This window comes from Pimephales promelas, chromosome 16, assembly GCF_988280905.1.
Source record: "Pimephales promelas chromosome 16, fPimPro1.hap1.1, whole genome shotgun sequence".
NCBI classification, from domain to species: Eukaryota; Metazoa; Chordata; class Actinopteri; order Cypriniformes; family Leuciscidae; genus Pimephales; species Pimephales promelas.
In genome coordinates this window covers 2672285-2691595 of record NC_142784.1, presented here as the reverse complement: position 1 = coordinate 2691595, position 19311 = coordinate 2672285, and the positions used below count along the sequence as shown (strand labels likewise).

The following is a 19311-nucleotide window of genomic DNA, read 5'->3' as shown; positions in this document are numbered from 1 at the left end:
TATCAGTGCAAGTAAAAGTTGTGAAGTTAGTTTATACAGTTGATAAAGGTATAGAGAGAATTGAACATTTAAGCTCACATGTAGTCATTTTATAGCTTATTTATATATAAGCGTATTTATATTACCTTTATATACGTAGTGATTTAAAATCTGTCTAATAATAATTGATGAACTAAAATTGTACATGTGAGATTGTTTTAGGGTGTAATAATAAAATCATACAAATTCATTTACTAAAAGCCATGATTTTATCTTTTAAAATAATTTGCTGTGGAGTGACTTTATAGCGTCTGCAACATGACATCATGACTTTTGCGTAAACATATACGCCACTTTCGCGCCAGGTGGCGTGTTATCTCTACGCATTTTGAGCTATCCGCGTGTATCCGCGTGTATGCATGTATGTCTACGCTATTAACGTCCGCGTCATTCTGCGTGTCTGTACACGCAGTCAAATCTCCAGTCATAAATGCTATTAACCCCAGTGACGGTTAAGTTTAGGGATGGGGTTGAGGTAAGTCATATCTTTTTTTTACCTAGGATGGTAAGGGAACAGTCATAAATGCCATTAACCCCAGTGATGGTTAGGTTTAGGGACGCGGTTGAGGTAAGTCATATCTTTATATAACGTTAAGTCAACGGCGTTCATAAACACGCTGAAAGGCGATTATGCGTCTTGATAGCACGCCAAAAATGGAAATACGAATTGGCGTGTCATACACACGCTATTTCATGAGATCAGTCTGCCGTCAGACATGTCCCTTTGCTCACAGCTGATTGGTACAAGTTCGGTTTGCAACCTCTTACCTGGAACATAACCTGCCCCGGACCAGGTTAGCCGTGGAGTGTAAGTTACTGTGACGATGAACACTGCTAAAAGCCAAACCACTTTCATGGTATATAAAACCCAGGGTTGGCGCAAACTAAACTGAAACATAGTGTGGCGAGGTGGGGCCACGGGCTGGCACATTCCCGGGATGGACCTGCTGCGTCTTCATCCATTGGTTTCGTCCATGGTTTGGCCTCTTATCTAAATCTGACCATGGAGTTGACTTTGGCAGAAAGCTGAAGGTGATTGCTGATAGGTTGTCCCAATCAGTGGCAGCTGCACAATCCAATCACGTTTGAGAGGGAAACAACAATTTGAGGGTTTCCGAGATTTTCCTTGTTTCCATTTTTTTTTTTTTTTTTTAAGAAGTAACGTGTACTCACGGTTATGGATAGAAATGTATTGGAGTAAAGAGTACAATATTTCCCTCTCAAATATACTTGCGTAAAGTCATGAGTACTCCCTAAAAATGATACTCGAGTAGAGTACAGATCCCTCAAAAAATTGTACTTAAGTACTGTACTCAAGTAAATGTACTCCGATACTGTCCGGCTCAGTTTGTGAGATAATAAAGGCCTGAAATCTGTTCAACCTTTGCTTCTGTCATATCGAATGTCCCACAACCATCAAGATTTCCATGTTCTGTACTTGACTGATTGCTTCCGACATGGCGGATGTGCGCTTCTTCTTTCTAAAAAAAACAAAAAAAAAAACAAACATATTTCATTAAAAAACATTACTTAGCCAAAATAGTTTTTATTTACATATTATATCTATACCTTCCATGTGCCATTTTTGACAAGAGCGGATTCACCCACCACGGCCTGATATGGGCCGTATGATTCTGAAAGGCAAAAGATAAATTTGGAAATGGATGGTTAAAATGTTCAAAAGTAATAACTTTCCTACAAACATTGAGATAAGTGATAGTGCTCACCTGGGTGAAGTCAAACTCCCAGTTAAACACCTTGTACAGTGCATACTGTCACAGATAACACACGTTTAAAGGGGTGGTTGATTATGATTTCACTTTTCTGACTTTAGTTTCTGTTTGAGCATATACAACATCTGCAATATGAATGAGTTATTAACAAAGCAAGAGTGAAGTTGTTTTGCAAAGGTCGTCCACAAGAGACTGCCTCCAACCTCAGATGCAGTTAAGTTTCATTTCATGCGTTCACACTATTAAGTGACAATCTGGAACCAAGCTCACCTGCCACATCCTGATCTTCCTCCAGTGGATGAAATGGGATTGATGCACTAGAAGGTCAATCCACCTCTGCATAAAGCCTGCAGGGAGTTGTGGGTGTACCAAGGGATGGCTCAGCCAACGCTGCAGGTATGTTTAGGGAATTAGCTGATGTTGATCATTGTGTACAAGACTGTACAAATATGATAAACTGGTAGAGTATTCCAATGTATCTGTACTTGTACTGGTTGTAATCTTTTTACTCTATTCTTTTATTATTCAGAAAGACTCACATGGATTGTATGGACGTATGCAACTGCAGGAAACTTGACAACACTTGCCAGAACATTGAAGAGGACTGCGAATAAGCCGTCACTGTAACTTCTACTGGGATATAGTCCAATGAATATCACCATGACCCATGGATCTTCCTGCTTTTGGATCTTGTTTGATGGACAACTTCTTTATCACCAATGACCACCTTTTTCTCTATACTTGTGTGATTTTCAAGCTGATTATTGACACTTGACCTAAATCAGGACGGGATGTTAAATTCCCCATGTGTGAAAACCTGTGAACATTTGATTATAGTTTGTAACTTTTGTATTTGGTTGTGCATTTGACTTCAAAACAAAATACAAAGTAAGTAAATGTAACCTGATAATATCAACAGTAATAGTAATTATAGTAACCGAGTAATTATTCATAGTTAAAAACAACTTTTTTGCAATATCTAAGCTGTTTCCTTACATTATTTCTCAAATCTGAATATGGCATTGAATTGCCCATGTAGGAAAACTTACAAAAGCACATTTATGTCATGTTTGTACCTTGTTTAGTCAATATATATATATTTTGAAAAATATGAAAGATATATTGAAAAATAGATTTCAGCCTGGTGGTGGCGGCCATTTTTAATTTTTAGGCATTTTGGGACATTTTTGAGCTTCATATACAGCAGATTTGGATTTAGCACCCCTTAATACACCTAAAAAAAATATAATACATTTATATTTTGTGATTATTTATAATATAAATAATCACAAAATGCCTTCGGGGTTCTGATGTCTATTAAGGATAGCTAAAGACTTGTACTCTCAGATTGAGTGAGGCTGCGTTCGAAACCCAACTTCCCTATCCACAAGTTTCCTACGCCCCATGAGGCCTTGCGTCAAAAGTGGGCGCGACTTCCGGTTGGAAGTAAACAAAGCGTGATTTAACATGCTTGACACTCGTTCATTCAACAGTTGACGGTCATTCAAGTTATAGCGATCCAAACTAGCTAACGATGTGGGAACACAACCTCAACGAAATTCAAAAGGGTGAAATAACAGTACCTTTACCCTCCGCAGTAGTTGATTGGGAGTATTATAATAACATTATTAATAATCAATACTCATCAAGGCATGGTGACAGACAGTTGTGCGAGCTGACAAACAATTAAAATAAAAAATACACACTTAGTCATTGTGCTTTGGAGTTTATTCAAAATTATAAATGAATGTGCTGCTTGAATACATTAACTGGCACATTTGGTATTCTGTCAACACAGGCTTTGATCCTGAGTTTAGCTGTAACATCAGTAGCGAACAGCCAATCACATGCTGATAGAGTTTATAGAATATTAAGAATTGAAACAAATGTACACAGGAAGATTCGTCGTCTTTTGGGTGGTGATGGAAACTACAGTCGTTGGCAGGATCAGAGACGCTGGCAGGATCACTCTGATTTCGTTTTCGGCTTATGTTCAAAACAATCACGTTTAAGCCACTGAACTAGTTTAGTCCGGTTATACATACAACCGCGAACAGCACATGTTGTCCCTGAGCTCCGTAACGACATCTCTCATAAAGATTTGCGTCTTTAAATAGTAAAATAATTCTCCGAAAAACAGCTAGCCTCTTCGCTAACTAACACAAAATACCATTGGAATGCTACTTCCGCCGCGTCACCGGAAGTTTCACCCACTTTATTTTTTACAGGAGCGCCCCTCGGAAACTTGTGGATATAGTAGGGGAAAAACAGTAGGTGAGCAAATAAGTATGTATGAATCCTTAGTATTCATAAAAGAGTAGGAGAGAATTACCTGGGTGACGTACTATTTCTCCCAAAATTCAGATGTGCATATACTTATAATGAGTTCAAATATGCCTACTTTCCTTCTTTATTGTAGGAGAAAACAGTACGTGAAAGTAGTATGTCCGAAACATCAGTACTCATAGGTGAGAAGTTCCCATACGGCTTACTGCTTCTGCCCAGATTTTCGAATGCTCGTCCGACGGATACTTTTCTATCCCAGGAGGCCATGGGAGAGGATACATTATAATCGAACATCACGGAGATCAGCGAGGCAGGTGTTTGCAAATGTAAGTAAACATGGTTCCTTGTGTTAAAATCACATGTGCTGAACTACTGTAGAGTAGCCTAAACTTTTTAGCTGTTGAAGGTGTAAAGGAGTTAGTATAGTGTAGTTGTGATTTTGCTGTAAAAACATGTTTTATTATGTAGGATAGCTAACAGGGGAGCTCCAGTAAGCACATGTATGTCTCTAAAGTAAACAACCTGGAGGTGAAAGATCTGGGTGTGTCTGATCACAAGTTGGTCTCTATGGCCCTTACATTCTCACTGCCCATCATTAGACCAAAGCACCAGATATCTTTCCGGAACTGGAAGAAAATGAACCCAACTTCCTTCACTGTAGACCTTCAGTATAATATAAACTGCCCAGTCTCTACAACAGTGGACGGACTAGTGGATCACTACAATACATCATTGAGCAGTGTTTTTGACCGCCATGCCCCTGTCAGGACACGGGAAGTCAACTTTGAACTTTCCCAGTTTTGAACAGAGCGGTTTTCAAACCACTTTACAAGAACAACTTTTCCATCCCTACTTCGAACTTCATCGTGGTTTCCCCACGTCTTTTTAGACATTTCCTATTCTGTCTTCAGTGGCGGATTTGCAAAGCGGCAAAGCCTTGCTGTTCCAGCAGCACGGATTTTCTTTTCTGCAAGAACTTCAAGGACATTGTAGGTGGTGAAATAGTTGTCAAAAAAGAGCTTGTGGTTGGGAGCCTGGATTCTCTGGCACAGGTGGAAGACAACAGAAGCTCCATGCCCTTTTTTGCTTTGCTCAGAAAGCTCTTTTGTGGCAACTTGATAGATGAGGAAATCATAAGCAAGCCCACTTTTGCCACAGAGGAAATACATCTTCACTCCCCATTGTGTAGGTTTCCCTGTACTGGATCACAGAGAGTTTTCCTCTGAAAGGCACAATCTGCTCATCAATACAGAGATCTTCCTCCAGTTGTAGCTGCAGACAGCGTTTCCTTATGGACTAATAGATTGGTCTGACCTTGAAGAAAACATCAGTGTCTCCAGAAGGCCTCTCATGGTTGTTCACAACATGCAGGTTGGAGCGGAGTTGGAAAAAAAAAAAAACGATCTTGAGACATGGTTTCCTTGAAAATTCCAATATTTATACTGGAGGACCTAGAGTACATTCTCATTCTTGGAAGACCAAGAACTCCCATTGCCATATGTAGACCGACAAGGACTTCAATCTCAGAAGCTGAGGCATGTTTATACCCCCTGACTCCATTTTGTTCTGCATATATGTTGGTCATTGTGCTCATCAGCTCAAACATCTGACTTGGAACATACTGCTTGAAGTAGCCGCCACCGTGTTAGTGGCTCATGGGGTCAGTGGTGGGACTTTCCCACGTTGCTTCTACTGGGGTAAAGCGGGTGTGACGACGCCTATGAATATCGCTCTTTTGTGTGATGTTTGTAAAATGATCATCACAAAGTACTGGTTCTATATCTCCCTCATTATCATAATATTCTCTGTCTCCTCGATTCTCACTTTCCTCTGCCTCAATCTCAATTTCTTCCCCTATAACTGGTATTGGCTCATCTCTGTCCTCCCCTGAAATTATTACCAAAAACTGTCCCTTACAAACAACTTCATACAAGTTTTATATTGTAATGTATTTTTACAGGACAGAAATGAAACTGTATATCCAATGAAACATATTCAATAAATGTAGGGCCATCTAATTGTGTGAAAAGTCTTAACTAACTAACTATCCCTAATTTTCATTCTACACTTACCAATTGTTGGAGATCTAGCATCATCTGCATTTCCATCTCCATCTTCCTTATCACTCCACAATCAATCAACATCTGAGAAATTTCTATCAGCTATATGTTCAAGCACTTCGAAAACTGTATATTCTGCATATTAAATTGTTCAAAAAAGTATTAGTACTGTGATTATAGATTCCAGATCGTCCAATCTCATGGACTGCAGGCTTTAAACTAGGTGAAATGGTCCAGAAGTTGAAATTAAGACTGGACAAAGGGTCCGAATGGGTTAAAAGCCCCTCCATCACTCCACCTACCCTTATGAGACCCTCCTTCTTCCACCTGCTCTTATGATACCCTCCATCACTCCTCTGGCCCTTATGAGTCCCTCCATCACTCCACCTGTCCTTAAGAGATCCTCCATCACCCAATATTCAATAGTAGTTGATTATGATTAATTATGAAAATTTGGATCAGTTAATATAATTAACTTAATGTAGTAAATACATTTTTACAATCAACCCACCTGTTCGTCTCGGGAACACTCAGCGATAATTGTATATTAATTCTAAGAAATATTCATTTCTGAGGAAGTGAAGTGTCTTTCTTACTGTACAGTACCAAGAGCCTGTAGTCAAAATCTAAATTGTAAAGTAAACTTAGGGTGTATTCACACCTGCCTTGTTTGGTTCGATTGAATCGAACTCTAGTTCGTTTGCCCCCTTGGTGCGGACCTTTTGGGCAGGTGTGAATACAGCAATCGAACTCAGGTGCGGACCAAACAACCGAACCGAGACCCTGCTGAAGAGGTGGTCTCGGTACGGTTCCAAACGAACTCTGGTACGGTTCGTTTACGGTGTGAACATGAACCGACCCAATTGCAAGAAAGCACTGCGTCGAAAGAGAATATTGCGCGTCTTTCTGCGCGTCGTGTGTGAATGTCTAATCGCGCAAAGATGCAAAAAAAATCATTTGCAGTTCATAAAGCATTTGCAGTTCACCACCTTTTGGTGGTGGTTGACGAGTTTCCCCCTTAAAGCGAGTGCCGAGAAAAATTCTATATAAATGTAATGAATTATTATTATTATTAATGTAAGGATAGTTACAATACAAGGATGATGATGCGTTAATTTACGTTAAACTGGACAAACTTAATCGCAAGCGTTAACATTGACAGCACTTGTTAGTACACAATAAGAATCTCATTATTTGAATAAGTGAACATAGCCCCTCTCTATAAATGAAAACGTTATACCTTCTCCGTCTTCTGTGCAGTGCCACTGTAACGCAAAGTTGAGATGTTGCCCAGAGATAAAAAAAACAGTAGATGGTCGAATGAAGAGATGCACGAGAGACGAGAGTTGTCGTATTTCCCCGCGTTTATAGAGCCACTCAAACGTTACACTCGTCGTCTTCTCAAAATCCGAATTACAACTTCGTATAGATGACATTGTATCATATGATACTCATTAGTTTCTTCATATTGCGTTTGTACAGAATTAACACAAAATTAGTAAAAGAACAAATATTGCAGTATGAAATATATGGAAATATCTCCATGCTGAGCCTTTTTTGCACTTCCTGATTTCCCTTGAGAATCCTTGTCCAATGAATGGACGACCTTAGCACACGTGTGGTTTGGTTTACAAATTTTGGTTCACTTGCAAAAAGAGCAGTGTGAAAGCGAACCGTACCAAAAAAAAAAAAAAATAATTTATTTGGTCCGGACCAAAGCAAGTGAACTATCGGACTTTCCTGGTGTGAATACATCCTAAGTTGCAAGCAGAACCAAATACGTATTGTGCACAAGTTTTATTAACTATATCACAAATATAACTACTCTAAACATATACATACATAGGTGTGTGAAATAATGGAATCGGAAGAAGGGAAATGGAACTGTGGGAATGATCCATGTAACAATGAGAGGAACCATCAGCTTTTCATTTTCAGAGCACCTCATTAAATTGATACTAAGTTCTTGGCCCCAAGAGTGTCAAATATTGAAGTTGCAATGGTTTTCTTCTCCGTTGGATGAAGAAGATATGATGAAGTTGCCTGGTAAGTTCGACTCTGTTCTGGTTGAAAGTTTTCTCTCTCTCCATGAGCACATGTAGATGTGGCCTGCTGGCCCTGGGCTGGAGAGGACACACAGAGCAAATGTTAGGGGTTGCGATGGACTTCTTCTGTGTTGAATGAAGACGTGCCAAACTCCTGAGGTTGTCCTTGATTCTGTTGTGGTTGAGAGAGTCCTCTCTCTCCTGAATGAGCACATGGCTGGTTGTAAGTCAAAGCCTGCTGCCCTGGTGTGGCCCAGCAAGACAGCAACCCACGCGTAGGAGAGACGCTGACACCATTCTTGATCTTCGTTCGGACACGGACCTTGCACCCTTCGCCACAAAGCGCTCGGCCCAGGCGATGGGCTGTTCAATGGGTTTCATGGTGGTCCTCCACAGACACCTTTCGGATGTGCAGGAGGCTGACAGGAAGACACTGCTGAACGCACCGATCTCCCCAACAGGCCTGTTTGGAGATGCCATCGAGAAGGTCACCGAGTGCTACTCTGACACCCAAAAGAAGGCTAAGGCGATGAGCCACGTCATTCCTCACAGGGTGGCGCCGCCTCCACCGCAGCCTCGCTCTCGCTTGTTTTCCGCCTCCGGCCACCAACCTCAAGCTGCGGCCATACGGTAGTCAGCACCTACCCCGGAGCCGGATGCTTGCAGAGGACGGAGCGGCCAGTGGCAGGGTGTGGGTGAGAAAAGGAGGAGGCCCGCGTAGGAAAGTCGCCGCATCTCCAGCAAGGCTGAAAAAGTCATCCTGACCGCCCTAGCAAGAGAGCGCCAGGCTGGCACCGCTCCCAAGCGCCACGCTCTACAGCACTTAGTCCCTCTGCGTTCCACGTGCGATATGTGCAAATGTGTTGTAAATGCTGTTTCATGCTCATTATGTTCAATAAAGCAAACTACAGAGCTTTTTCCCCTCTTGCACCACAGACTGTGTTACTTGCCCTGACCTCGAGCAACACAGTGTCACGGTAAATAACTATAAGGGCACCTCACGGGCGTGAGGTGTTCATTCCCAGCCCACAAACAGTGGCGATGACTGCAGGTTTAGATCAGACCACACTGAGTCACTTTCAGGCAGCATGGGAAGTATTCCGCGCATTTCGCCGTGGGTGTTAAATGTAATTCGGCACAGGTACACACTTCACCAATGTATTGTGTATGTTTTAACTGTTGTCACTGCTATGCGTTGGTCTTCTCTTACTGTTTTTGCCCTGTATGTTCGACAGTGCAAACTTCCCCTGGTTATACTGCTCGGGATATGCAAATTTTGGCAGTGTTTTGTGAGCATGCGGTCACTTTTGACCTATTAGAGCTTGATTGACACTGCATCTGCATTATTACTGGAACTGTGATTCAGTATTTGCATATTTCACGTCAACTGGCCAGCCCGGCTGGCGTTAGCCTACAAGATTTTAGCAGAAGTGAAGGAGGGGAGGAGTTCCCACATACGACATCCGTAATGTCTCGTTCCTCAGACTGATCTCATGAAGTAGCGTGTGTATGACACACCGATTCGTATTTCCATTTTTGGTGTGCTAGCAAGACGCATAATAGCTTTTCAGGGTGTTTATGAACGCCGTTGACTTAATTATTGTATATATATGACTTACCTCAACCCCGTCCCTAAACCTAACCGTCACTGGGGTTAATGGCATTTATGACTGTTCCCTTACCATCCTAGGGAAAAAAAACATAGCTTCCTAGATGTAGATGTACATTTTGCTTTGTTTTGTTCGGACATTTGACAGCGTGTTCAGACACGCGGAATGACGCGGACGTTAATGGCGTAGACATACACGCATCCATGCGGATACACGCGGATAGCTCAAAATGCGTCGAGATAACACACCACTTGACTCGAAATTGGTGTGTATGTTTACGCAAAAGTCATGATGTCATGTTGCGTTCCTTGCCTTTCAGGGAGCCGAGATTACAAAAGTAAGGCTTTTCATAGTCACGGTGCACGCGCTTAACTCAGTGTCAACCTACTCAGAGTTGATTAAACTAACTCAATTCAACTGTTCTGAAACTGAAAACTCAAAGAGTTTTCCATCTCAGGGTAAATCAAATTTCAAGTTTTAACCCAGAGTTGGTTGAACCTCCTAAATTGAAACAGGCCCCTGGTTATCTTGATTCTGTGCCTGTTCCCTCAGATTTCTCTTTCCCTCAGCCCCTTATCTGTTATTGTTTGGATCCCACCATTGGATTTGTCTATGACCCTTGCCTGGATTTGGATTACGTTTTTGGATTATCCTCTGTTCAATAAATACTGCATTTGGATACTCAACCTTTGTGTATCAGAGTAGGATGTGACACTTACCTTTTTAACAGTCAAAAGAAGAACCTCCCCTGGACCCAGAGTACGTGATTTCAGATGCAGCCCGAGTCTCTAGATATGTCTTTTGTTTGACGTTAATTTAATCCAGGTTGTGCAGACCTTTTTTCCCCCTCTTTCTTCAAACTAAACTTCAGTGATGCACAAGTTGATGTTTGTATTTTCGTGAACAAGAATTTTATTGCTTACTAATTAATGAAATGAAAAAAATAAAGATTTAAGTATTTGTGATTCAAGTTGTAATAATGCTTTGTTTTATCCCTAGTGAAAAAGTAGTAAACTTAATTGTATTTGAAATCTATTTTTTTTTTCAATAGTACATTGCATATATACTAACAATATTTTTTAATTATTTTTAAAAATATATTGGCATAATGATTTTCACAAAAGCTAATGTTTTAAAAAATATATTTTAGGTATATTTTAACTATGCTGGAAATGATCATTGTAACAATTGAAAATAGAAAATACAGTATTGAAAGTATACTTTCAAAATACATTATAGTAGCGAAAAGTAATGTTTATTAACGTGCATTTGTAGGTTTGTGTGAAATTTCTAGTATTTGGAATAAGCTAAATGTATTAGTAAGCAGCATTTACTTTTTACTCAAATATAATAAACTTATGATATTGTTTGTATGTTTTGAAGACACTCAAAATGAATAATGTACATTTATTCATTTAGCAGATGCTTTTAGCCAAAGCGACTTACAATTGCTAAATATGTCAGAGGTCGCACGCTGCACCATCACCACCCCTATTAATGTATAATGTTATAATGTACTTACAATGCAAAAAGTCTAATCTTATATCTTACTCCAGAGGCTGGACTCGAGCTAAAACCCTGACGTTACAGAACCAGCCCTGTTTTAGCACTGACTACATGTACTTCTCACTTTATGCTGTTAACAGAGCTGAATTTATTTTGCACCTGGATCGCAACCTTAAAATAGAGTATTGCCTAAACATTTACACTGTTTAGCCACTTATTAAACAGAAGCCTTCAGAGAAACAGCATGAAAACAAGTAGGCATAAGCCATTTTTAATAGCATTCACTTGCCTCTAGCAGAACAAAATACAATAGATCTGAAAAAAGGAGATGAATCTGGACCGGACCCCAGTTCTAGAAGAGCCCTGGAGTGAAAACTCAACACACTAGGGGAAGGAAAAGCATATGGACGGGGCAGTGTTTGCATTCACACACACTGATTCTGCCCGATCACGCGATGTGCTGCATCAGTTTAGACATGATGTACGCCGCTGGGTATCTGACACAAGTTCATGATTTGAGAGGAGGCGTTAGAGAGGTTCAGAGTCTGGCCAGGCTCTTCTCCAGCGCCTCGATGCCGGCGGTGTCTCCGTCTTCTGCTTTGCTCCCGCGAGCGCTGCACTCGATGAACTCCACGCGGCCCGGCAGCTGAGAGAACTCGAAGTCCTTGCCTCGCTTGCCCAGATACACCGATCCCTCGACCGCCCCGTCCTGAGAGGAGAGCGCCGCGGACCGCGTCAGCCTCAGCGTGTTCCTGCGGAGAATCAGGCCATGAACAACAACAACACACACACTCCAACAGACCAAATCATGTAGGGTTTCTTCCACCTTTTAAAATCAATACATTAAAATATCACATTACTCCCTAAAAAAGCCACTAATAGCATTGCTTAGTTGTTTTTTTATGGAAAGTAGTTACTTTTGTGCTACTTTTCCCCATCTACTAGCTTTACTAACAAAAAAGTAATATCTTGGTAATATGGTAATATCGTGGGTGAAGTGGAGTTGCTTTGACCAGTAATGAATGAGCACTTGCGAAGAATTCAGGTACGTGGCATAACGCTAGGGGTGTAACGGCTCACAAAATTCACGGTTCGGTTCGATATGATGCAGTGTTGACATGGTTCGGTATGTTTTTGATACAGCAAAACGAAAGAAAAGCTTAAATTTCATCACGTTTACCATTTCGAGGGCTTGGAGCCAAAAGGGCGTAAGTGGCTTTTAACTAGGGTTGGGTATCGAGAATCGAGTATCGATTGGAACCGAGACTAACTTTTCGTTTTTCCCGGAATCGTTCAAAAGTTAAAATTTCGATTCCTAGTTTCGATATTCACAGTCCGCCGAGCGGAAGAAGAAACCGCTGAACAACACCAACGAAGAAGCGTCTACCGGAAGTGTTGGCATAACCGCGCGAGTCGAACATGAGTAGCTTACGTCGGCGATCCAAAGTGTGGCTTCACTTTTCTAAAAATAACGAAATCTCGGCAAAATGCAAAATTTGTGACAAAAGGAGTATTTTTACAGAAGGGGTATTTCCTTCAGAAAGGCCGTTGGTTAGCAAGGTTAGCTAAACTTTTTTGACCCTGCCTCTTAAAAGAATCGGAATTGAGAATCGTTAGGAACCGGAATCGAAACAAGGAATCGGAATCAGAATCGTTCAAATTCAAACGATACCCAACCCTACTTTTAACAAACTTTACAGGAGAGACTTAACAAAATTGACCACGCTTCAATCACCTGGATTATTAACCTTAAATCAGAAACATTACAACCACAGGCATACTTACATGAAATGAGTGTTTAAGTAAAAAATGTATGGCGTATTAACACAATGAACATGTTCTAAAACATTTTCAAAAAGGAAACGCCTTTTTGTTGCTTTATTCAATACAGTTTGATCTCAGATAGGCACCATTGGATAGAGCTCATCAAGACCTTTATTTTGATATAAAGAACTCACATTCGCCCAAAATGCCACTTACGCCCCTCTGGCTCCAAGCCCTCCATTTGATGTTGGGCAACGTTGTGTGGGACTTTAATGCTAACAAAATTTTGGTCGGCAGGAAAAATAGTTCAGTTTGAAATGCGTACCGAACCGAAAGCCTCGTACTGTGTATCGCTACATCAGAACTGATACTCACAGCTCCTTCTCCAACTGCTGCTGGATTACTTTGGCTGATTTTGCCATAGAGATATCTGCAGAAGAAAGAAAACAATCATGCAGACTTCTGAAATCCACTCACACATTTCTGAAAACCAAAATGCATTTAATGGATCACTATGCAAAGATTTATCAAAGAAATGTGTTTTCTTAAACCGTTAGTGGTGTGCAGCGATCAGATTCACTATCTGAAGATATGAAAGCAAGCCTAGTGCACACACACACACACGCACACGCGTCTTTATAAGAGCAGAGCTAGCGATAAACAGTGTTTTCTCTTATTAATTATACACTGCATATTACATCATCCGGGATGGGATGCACTTTAGGATGCTATGGCAGGAAAATCATGCCAATGTTTGGAAACTAAAAAGTTTGTTGAATTTTACAAAACAATATCAACCTATGGTGAAAATGAGTTTTTCCTGCTTAAAACTGCAGTGAACCAAAGACAGTCTCAAACACGCGGAGTGAAATCGCTGGCGTTTGTGACGTCACACCTTGTTTGTTGCAGGCCACGACGAGGGCGGGGGTGTTCTTGGCCACGGTGGCGTCAGTGAGGATGGAGTAGAGGAACTCGGCCACGTCTCGGACGTCCTTCTGAAAGACGCTGCTGTCCACCACAAACACCACGGCTCTAAAACATCCAACACAGAGCCTTCAGACCAATCACGCCAATCTAAAGGCTCTTTCACACAGTGGTGTGGGACTAATGGACAGGACAAACATATGTGTGTGTGTGTGTGTGTGTGTGTGTTTTAATGTGCTTCTGATGGGAGGCGATCATACCCGGAGCACGATTTAATATCAAACTGTTGATAAACCGTCGCACCTCTTCTGCTTTTTCAGCTTCTCGCGCTGCGTTAAGTCATGTGAAAAACTTGTTCAACTTTTACAACCCTGCACTCTTTGATCGCATTTTTAAAAGCAGTCTCGGCCAGTGGGCGAGAGGATCAGTCAGCAGGTTTCAGTAAACCTCATTCACTAAAGTAGCGAAAAGGTGTTCAGCGAAATTTATAACAATTCTAACGTTTTAGGGTTGAAGGAGTAGTTCACTTTAAAAAAAAAACTTTTGCTGATAATTTACTCACCCCCATGTCATCCAAGATGTCCATGTCTTTCTTTCTTCAGTCGAAAAGAAATGAAGGTTTTTGATGAAAACATTCCAGGATTTTTCTCCTTATAATGGACTTCAATGGGAACCAAACGGTTCAAGGACCAAAAGACAGTTAATAACAGTTTCAGATGCAGCTTCAAATGTCTTTAAACGATATCAGACGACGAATAAGGGTCTTATCATGCGAAACGATCGGTTATTTCAAAACTTATTCCAAAAATGTAACTTTTCTAAGGACAAATGCTAGCCTTGCTCTATTCTGTGAGGCGCGTTTGTAACGTCACGTAATACGTAATTACGTTCAAAAGGTCACGGGCGACGTAGACGGAAGTACGGAATCAAAATCGTCCGACATCGTTGTTTTACCTTTTAATTCCTTTTTTGTAAACGGCGTTTGAGTTAGTTTGCGCGTTCAACCTATGCGTTCAACTTGTAAACACTGACTCTGCACTTCTGTCTACGTCGCCCGTGACCTTTTGAACGTAATTACGTATTACGTGACGTTACAACACGCCTCACAGAATAAAGCAAGGCTAGCATTTGTCCTTATAAAAGTTACATTTTTGGAATAAGTTTTGAAATAAGCGATCGTTTCGCATGATAAGACCCTTATTCATCGTCTGGTGTCGTTTAAAGACATTTGAAGCTGCATCTGAAACTGTTATTAACTGTCGTTTGGACCTTGAACCGTTTGGTTCCCACTGAAGTCCATTATATGGAGAAAAATCCTGGAATGTTTTCATCAAAAACCTTAATTTCTTTTCGACTGAGGAAAGAAAGACATGGACATCTTGGATGACATGGGGGTGAGTAAATTATCAGCAAAAGATTTTTCAAAAGTGAACTACCCCTTTAAGTCAATGCGTAAAAAGAAGTGTGTTATTCAGCAAGCCTGTTCCTAGCGAGTGTGTGTCAGTGCTGACTTCAGTGACCGGGTGAGCCTGTGTTTCTGTTCACTGGGAACATCACAGCGCTGGACGGCGCTATTGACCAATCAGGATCAAGCATGCACAGAGCCGTGTAAGAACAGGCCACATGTTCATCACTCACCGAGCCACGGCCTTGTACTTCTCCACTATCTGAACTCTTAAACTCTCGTGACCTGGAACATCTATGAGAGTCCAACTGCGGCCCTGCAACATCACAACACTGTTACACTCAGCTGTGTGACATCATGTGTGTGTACAGTCGTATACATGACATCATACTTACTCGGTCGCTCTTGATCTTGTATGTGGCACTGCTCTCTGTGATGGACGTCTGAGTTCTGGCAAACTTCCCTAGTAACAACTGGACAAACACAGCCAATCACGTCCAAGAGTGTGTGTGTGTTGTGGATGAATGCATGATGTTTTGTCCAAGCAGATGTGTGTATAGTGGTGTTACTCACTCGAGTGAACAGGAGAGTTTTCCCGGAGTCACACAGTCCCAGCAGCAGCACGGCGTTCCTCGCTTTACTGGAGCCCCAAAACTTCCCAAAGAAGACTGAGAGAGGAACACACACCAGCTCCGATCAGCCAACACAAGTTCAACACGTTTTACACTCTGTCAAACTCAGCTCCTTTCCTCGTATTGAAAGGGTTAAAAATGAAAATTCTGTCAGTATTTACTCACCCTCATGTTGTTCCAACCCCGTAAGACCTTCGTTCATCTTCGCAACACAAATTAAGATATTTAAGATATTAAGATCGCTCCTGCATACAGTCCATAGGCTTCTTGAGGGAATGACTCTTGCTGTCCCCGAAAAGTCATTAAAGACATCGTTAAAATAGTCCAAGTGACTACAGGGGCTCAATCTTAAGTTTATCAAACGACGAGAACACTTTTGTGCGAAAAAAACAACAAAAATTACGACTTTATTTCAACTATTCACTTCCTTCTCCATGAGCCTGTAGTCAGTTAACGTAGTGTGATTGCGTAGAGCTACGTCACACGTAGGCTCACTATTGGCCGACGCTGGTCATGTGTGTGTGATGCGTGTGACGTACAATAACAGAAGCTTACGCTATTAAACTAGTAACCTGACTCGCGCAGAGGGAGAAATAAACGAATAGTTGAAATAAAGTCGTTATTTTTGTTGTTTTTTTGCGCACAAAAGTGTTCTCGTCGTTTGATAAACTTAAGATTGAGCCCCTGTAGTCACTTGGACTATTTTAACGATGTCTTTAATGACTTTTCGGGGACAGCAAGAGCCAGTCCCTCAAGAAGCCTATGGACTGTATGCAGGAGCGATCTTAATATCTTAAATATCTTAATTTGTGTTGCGAAGATGAACGAAGGTCTTACGGGGTTGGAACAACATGAGGGTGAGTAAATACTGACAGAATTTTCATTTTTGGGTGAACTAACCCTTTAAGGCTACGAATTTGCTACGAATGTCTATCAAATGCACCTGTACGTAGCTCATAGCCAATCGGGTCAATGATACCAGATGACGCGTGTACAGCGACAGGGATTAGACGAGGAAGACGACGATGGGTCAGAGATTAATGTGTACACGATGGCGTATGTATCTAAAGATGCGTCGAAAGGTAACTTCGCGTCTGCTGCCATGTTGGATCCACAGGTATAAACAAACTGCGTCTTCTGCTCCCTCCCGTTCTGTGATTGGTCCCCTCGCGGAGGCGAATATCTGGTCCATGGTATCCAGACTGCCTAGCAGCGTCAATAAAACCGTGCTGCGCAAAGACAATATGGGGAAACCCAGGCTAGTGTAACGCTAATACTGAAAATTTGGCAGCGAAACGTAGTTCCTTTTCCAATTCGCCTTTGGCTAAGCCACGCCCTAGAATGTAGATTGACCAATCACAGCGCAGCCAAGAACGAGCTCCCACAGAGGTCGGACACTTTTTGACAGTGCTCCATTGACTTTCAACACAGGTGTCTCATATTTTTGGTCTCGTCAGGCTATTACCGTCGCAGTTTTATCCAAAATATTGTTAAACGTTGTGCCTCGGGCATTTGTAACGCAGATACACGTTTCCCAGAGAGGTTGGAGGGGGGTGTCCGTTTTTTCCCTTCCCAAAACCGAAGTCAAATCCTGACAAGTGTCGTGTTTGGAAACTGTGTGGACGTCCTCAGTCAGCTAAACCCCACAAAGATCAACAAGCACATCTTTTTTACTTCTAACCTTACTGTGAGTGTGAAGTTATACTAGTTAGGCCGTTTTATAATGTTTTAGGTTATGATTTCGGTTCTCATACCGGTTGTTGATACGCTAGCCACGCTGCTAATAAATACAACGTTATACTGGTGTAGTCTGTTTTCTTTGTAATAACGATTATAGAAGTGAATGGAGACCTACTCAGCTTTGCAGATATTGTTAGTCCCAGCCTCCGTCTCCATTAGTAGGAAATGCGGTGGTTCATTTTTTGACTGTGATCGGTAACGTTATGCTTTTGCCTCTATTTTGGATGCCTTGTTGTTTCTTGCGTTTCACCTGTATGTCTTGAATATAGCCTTCGAACGCATATTGCAGCCCCTTTTGCCTACTTCTATCGGACACTTTATTTGCTGCTTTATAAAAGTTTGATAACATTTCAGCAGGAAGAGCTGTCACAGCATAAGCTATGCAGAGCGCAGATGAAGTTTGACGGATGTAGCAACAGTAACTAAGGGGGGCGGGGCTTAGCCAAAGGTGAATTAGGAGAAAAATTGTGAGATAAAAAAGTAACAATAACAATTATCTTTTTTTTATGTTTTATTCTTTGGCAGAAACAAGCTTCCATACTATTTTCATGTTCATTGTTAGTAATCAAATAGCATCATCGTCATCATCAACCCCGCCCACTGACAGCATCATCATCGCCCCGCCCACTGACAGTATCATCATCAACACTAAAGATAGCATTTCTTCCACAGGAGGATCCTCGTAAGGACAAAAAGCGCCAGTTTTGTTGAGTTTTCATGAACACCTAAATCTTAAAAAACTAAAATCACCTGTTCTGGTGTGATTTAAGCTCCTCATGTAAACCCACACTGACTGAAGATGATCAATCCATCTGTTCTCTAAAACTCCACATTCAAACAAAATCTCACTGGTTTAAGTTAATTTGACCTGTCCTAAATCCAATAGATTTGTGAAACATGATCTAATGTGCTAACAAGGGTGTTAATGTAGTAATGATGAATATGAATAATTTTGACTTCTCCTTCTCCTGCTTCTTACCGACAGTGAGAATGACGAGCGCCACAGCCACACATATCCCGATGAGGAACACCACCTCTTCTTTCTGGATCTCCTTGATGAAAGCCTCCAGAAGCGGCTCCTCGGAGAAATCCTCTAGATCGGGGTGAATCTTCTCGTCCATGATGTGTGTGCACACATGGGGATCTAACAGAAGACAGCGGAAGTGAAGGACACGTGGACTAAACAGCTTTCCTCATGAATATTAATAACTACACGCTAAACGAAAACAAAAAAAGACACTTTTCAGATTGATTTATTGTATTTTAGATTATGATTGTAATGCTTTAAAATGAATAAACAGTTTAAAACAAATAAAATAATAATATTAATAACCATACGCTGCCGTGATTGGCCAATCTGCCCGGATTGTCTAATTAATATTAATGAGCTGATTCGTTCACCGGCTGTTGGAGTTGCGCCGTCAAAAGGGGGCCTAATTGTGTCATTTTAAATAAATATCTATTAGTATTGAACTGTCGATATTATTATTTAGGTCGAAGATCGTTGGCTCGCGTCAGTGTGTCAAGACAAATGTTACTTTTCACAGCGTTTAGCAGGATGAGCCAA

At 41.3% G+C, this 19311-nt stretch overlaps 1 protein-coding gene across 1 annotated transcript; it reads right to left on the bottom strand.

Moving 5' to 3' along the window:
* Positions 1–11524: 11524 nt before the first annotated feature.
* On the bottom strand, positions 11525–18913 carry srprb (SRP receptor subunit beta). The gene is made up of 7 exons (XM_039653997.2): positions 18724–18913; positions 15946–16040; positions 15768–15845; positions 15606–15688; positions 13939–14075; positions 13419–13473; positions 11525–12031 (listed from the first exon to the last, which is right to left on the bottom strand). The coding sequence occupies exons 1-7, from the start codon at positions 18863–18865 to the stop codon at positions 11818–11820; spliced, it is 804 nt and encodes a 267-aa protein (XP_039509931.2). The 5' UTR covers positions 18866–18913; the 3' UTR covers positions 11525–11817.
* Between the last annotated feature and the right edge of the window lie 398 nt (positions 18914–19311).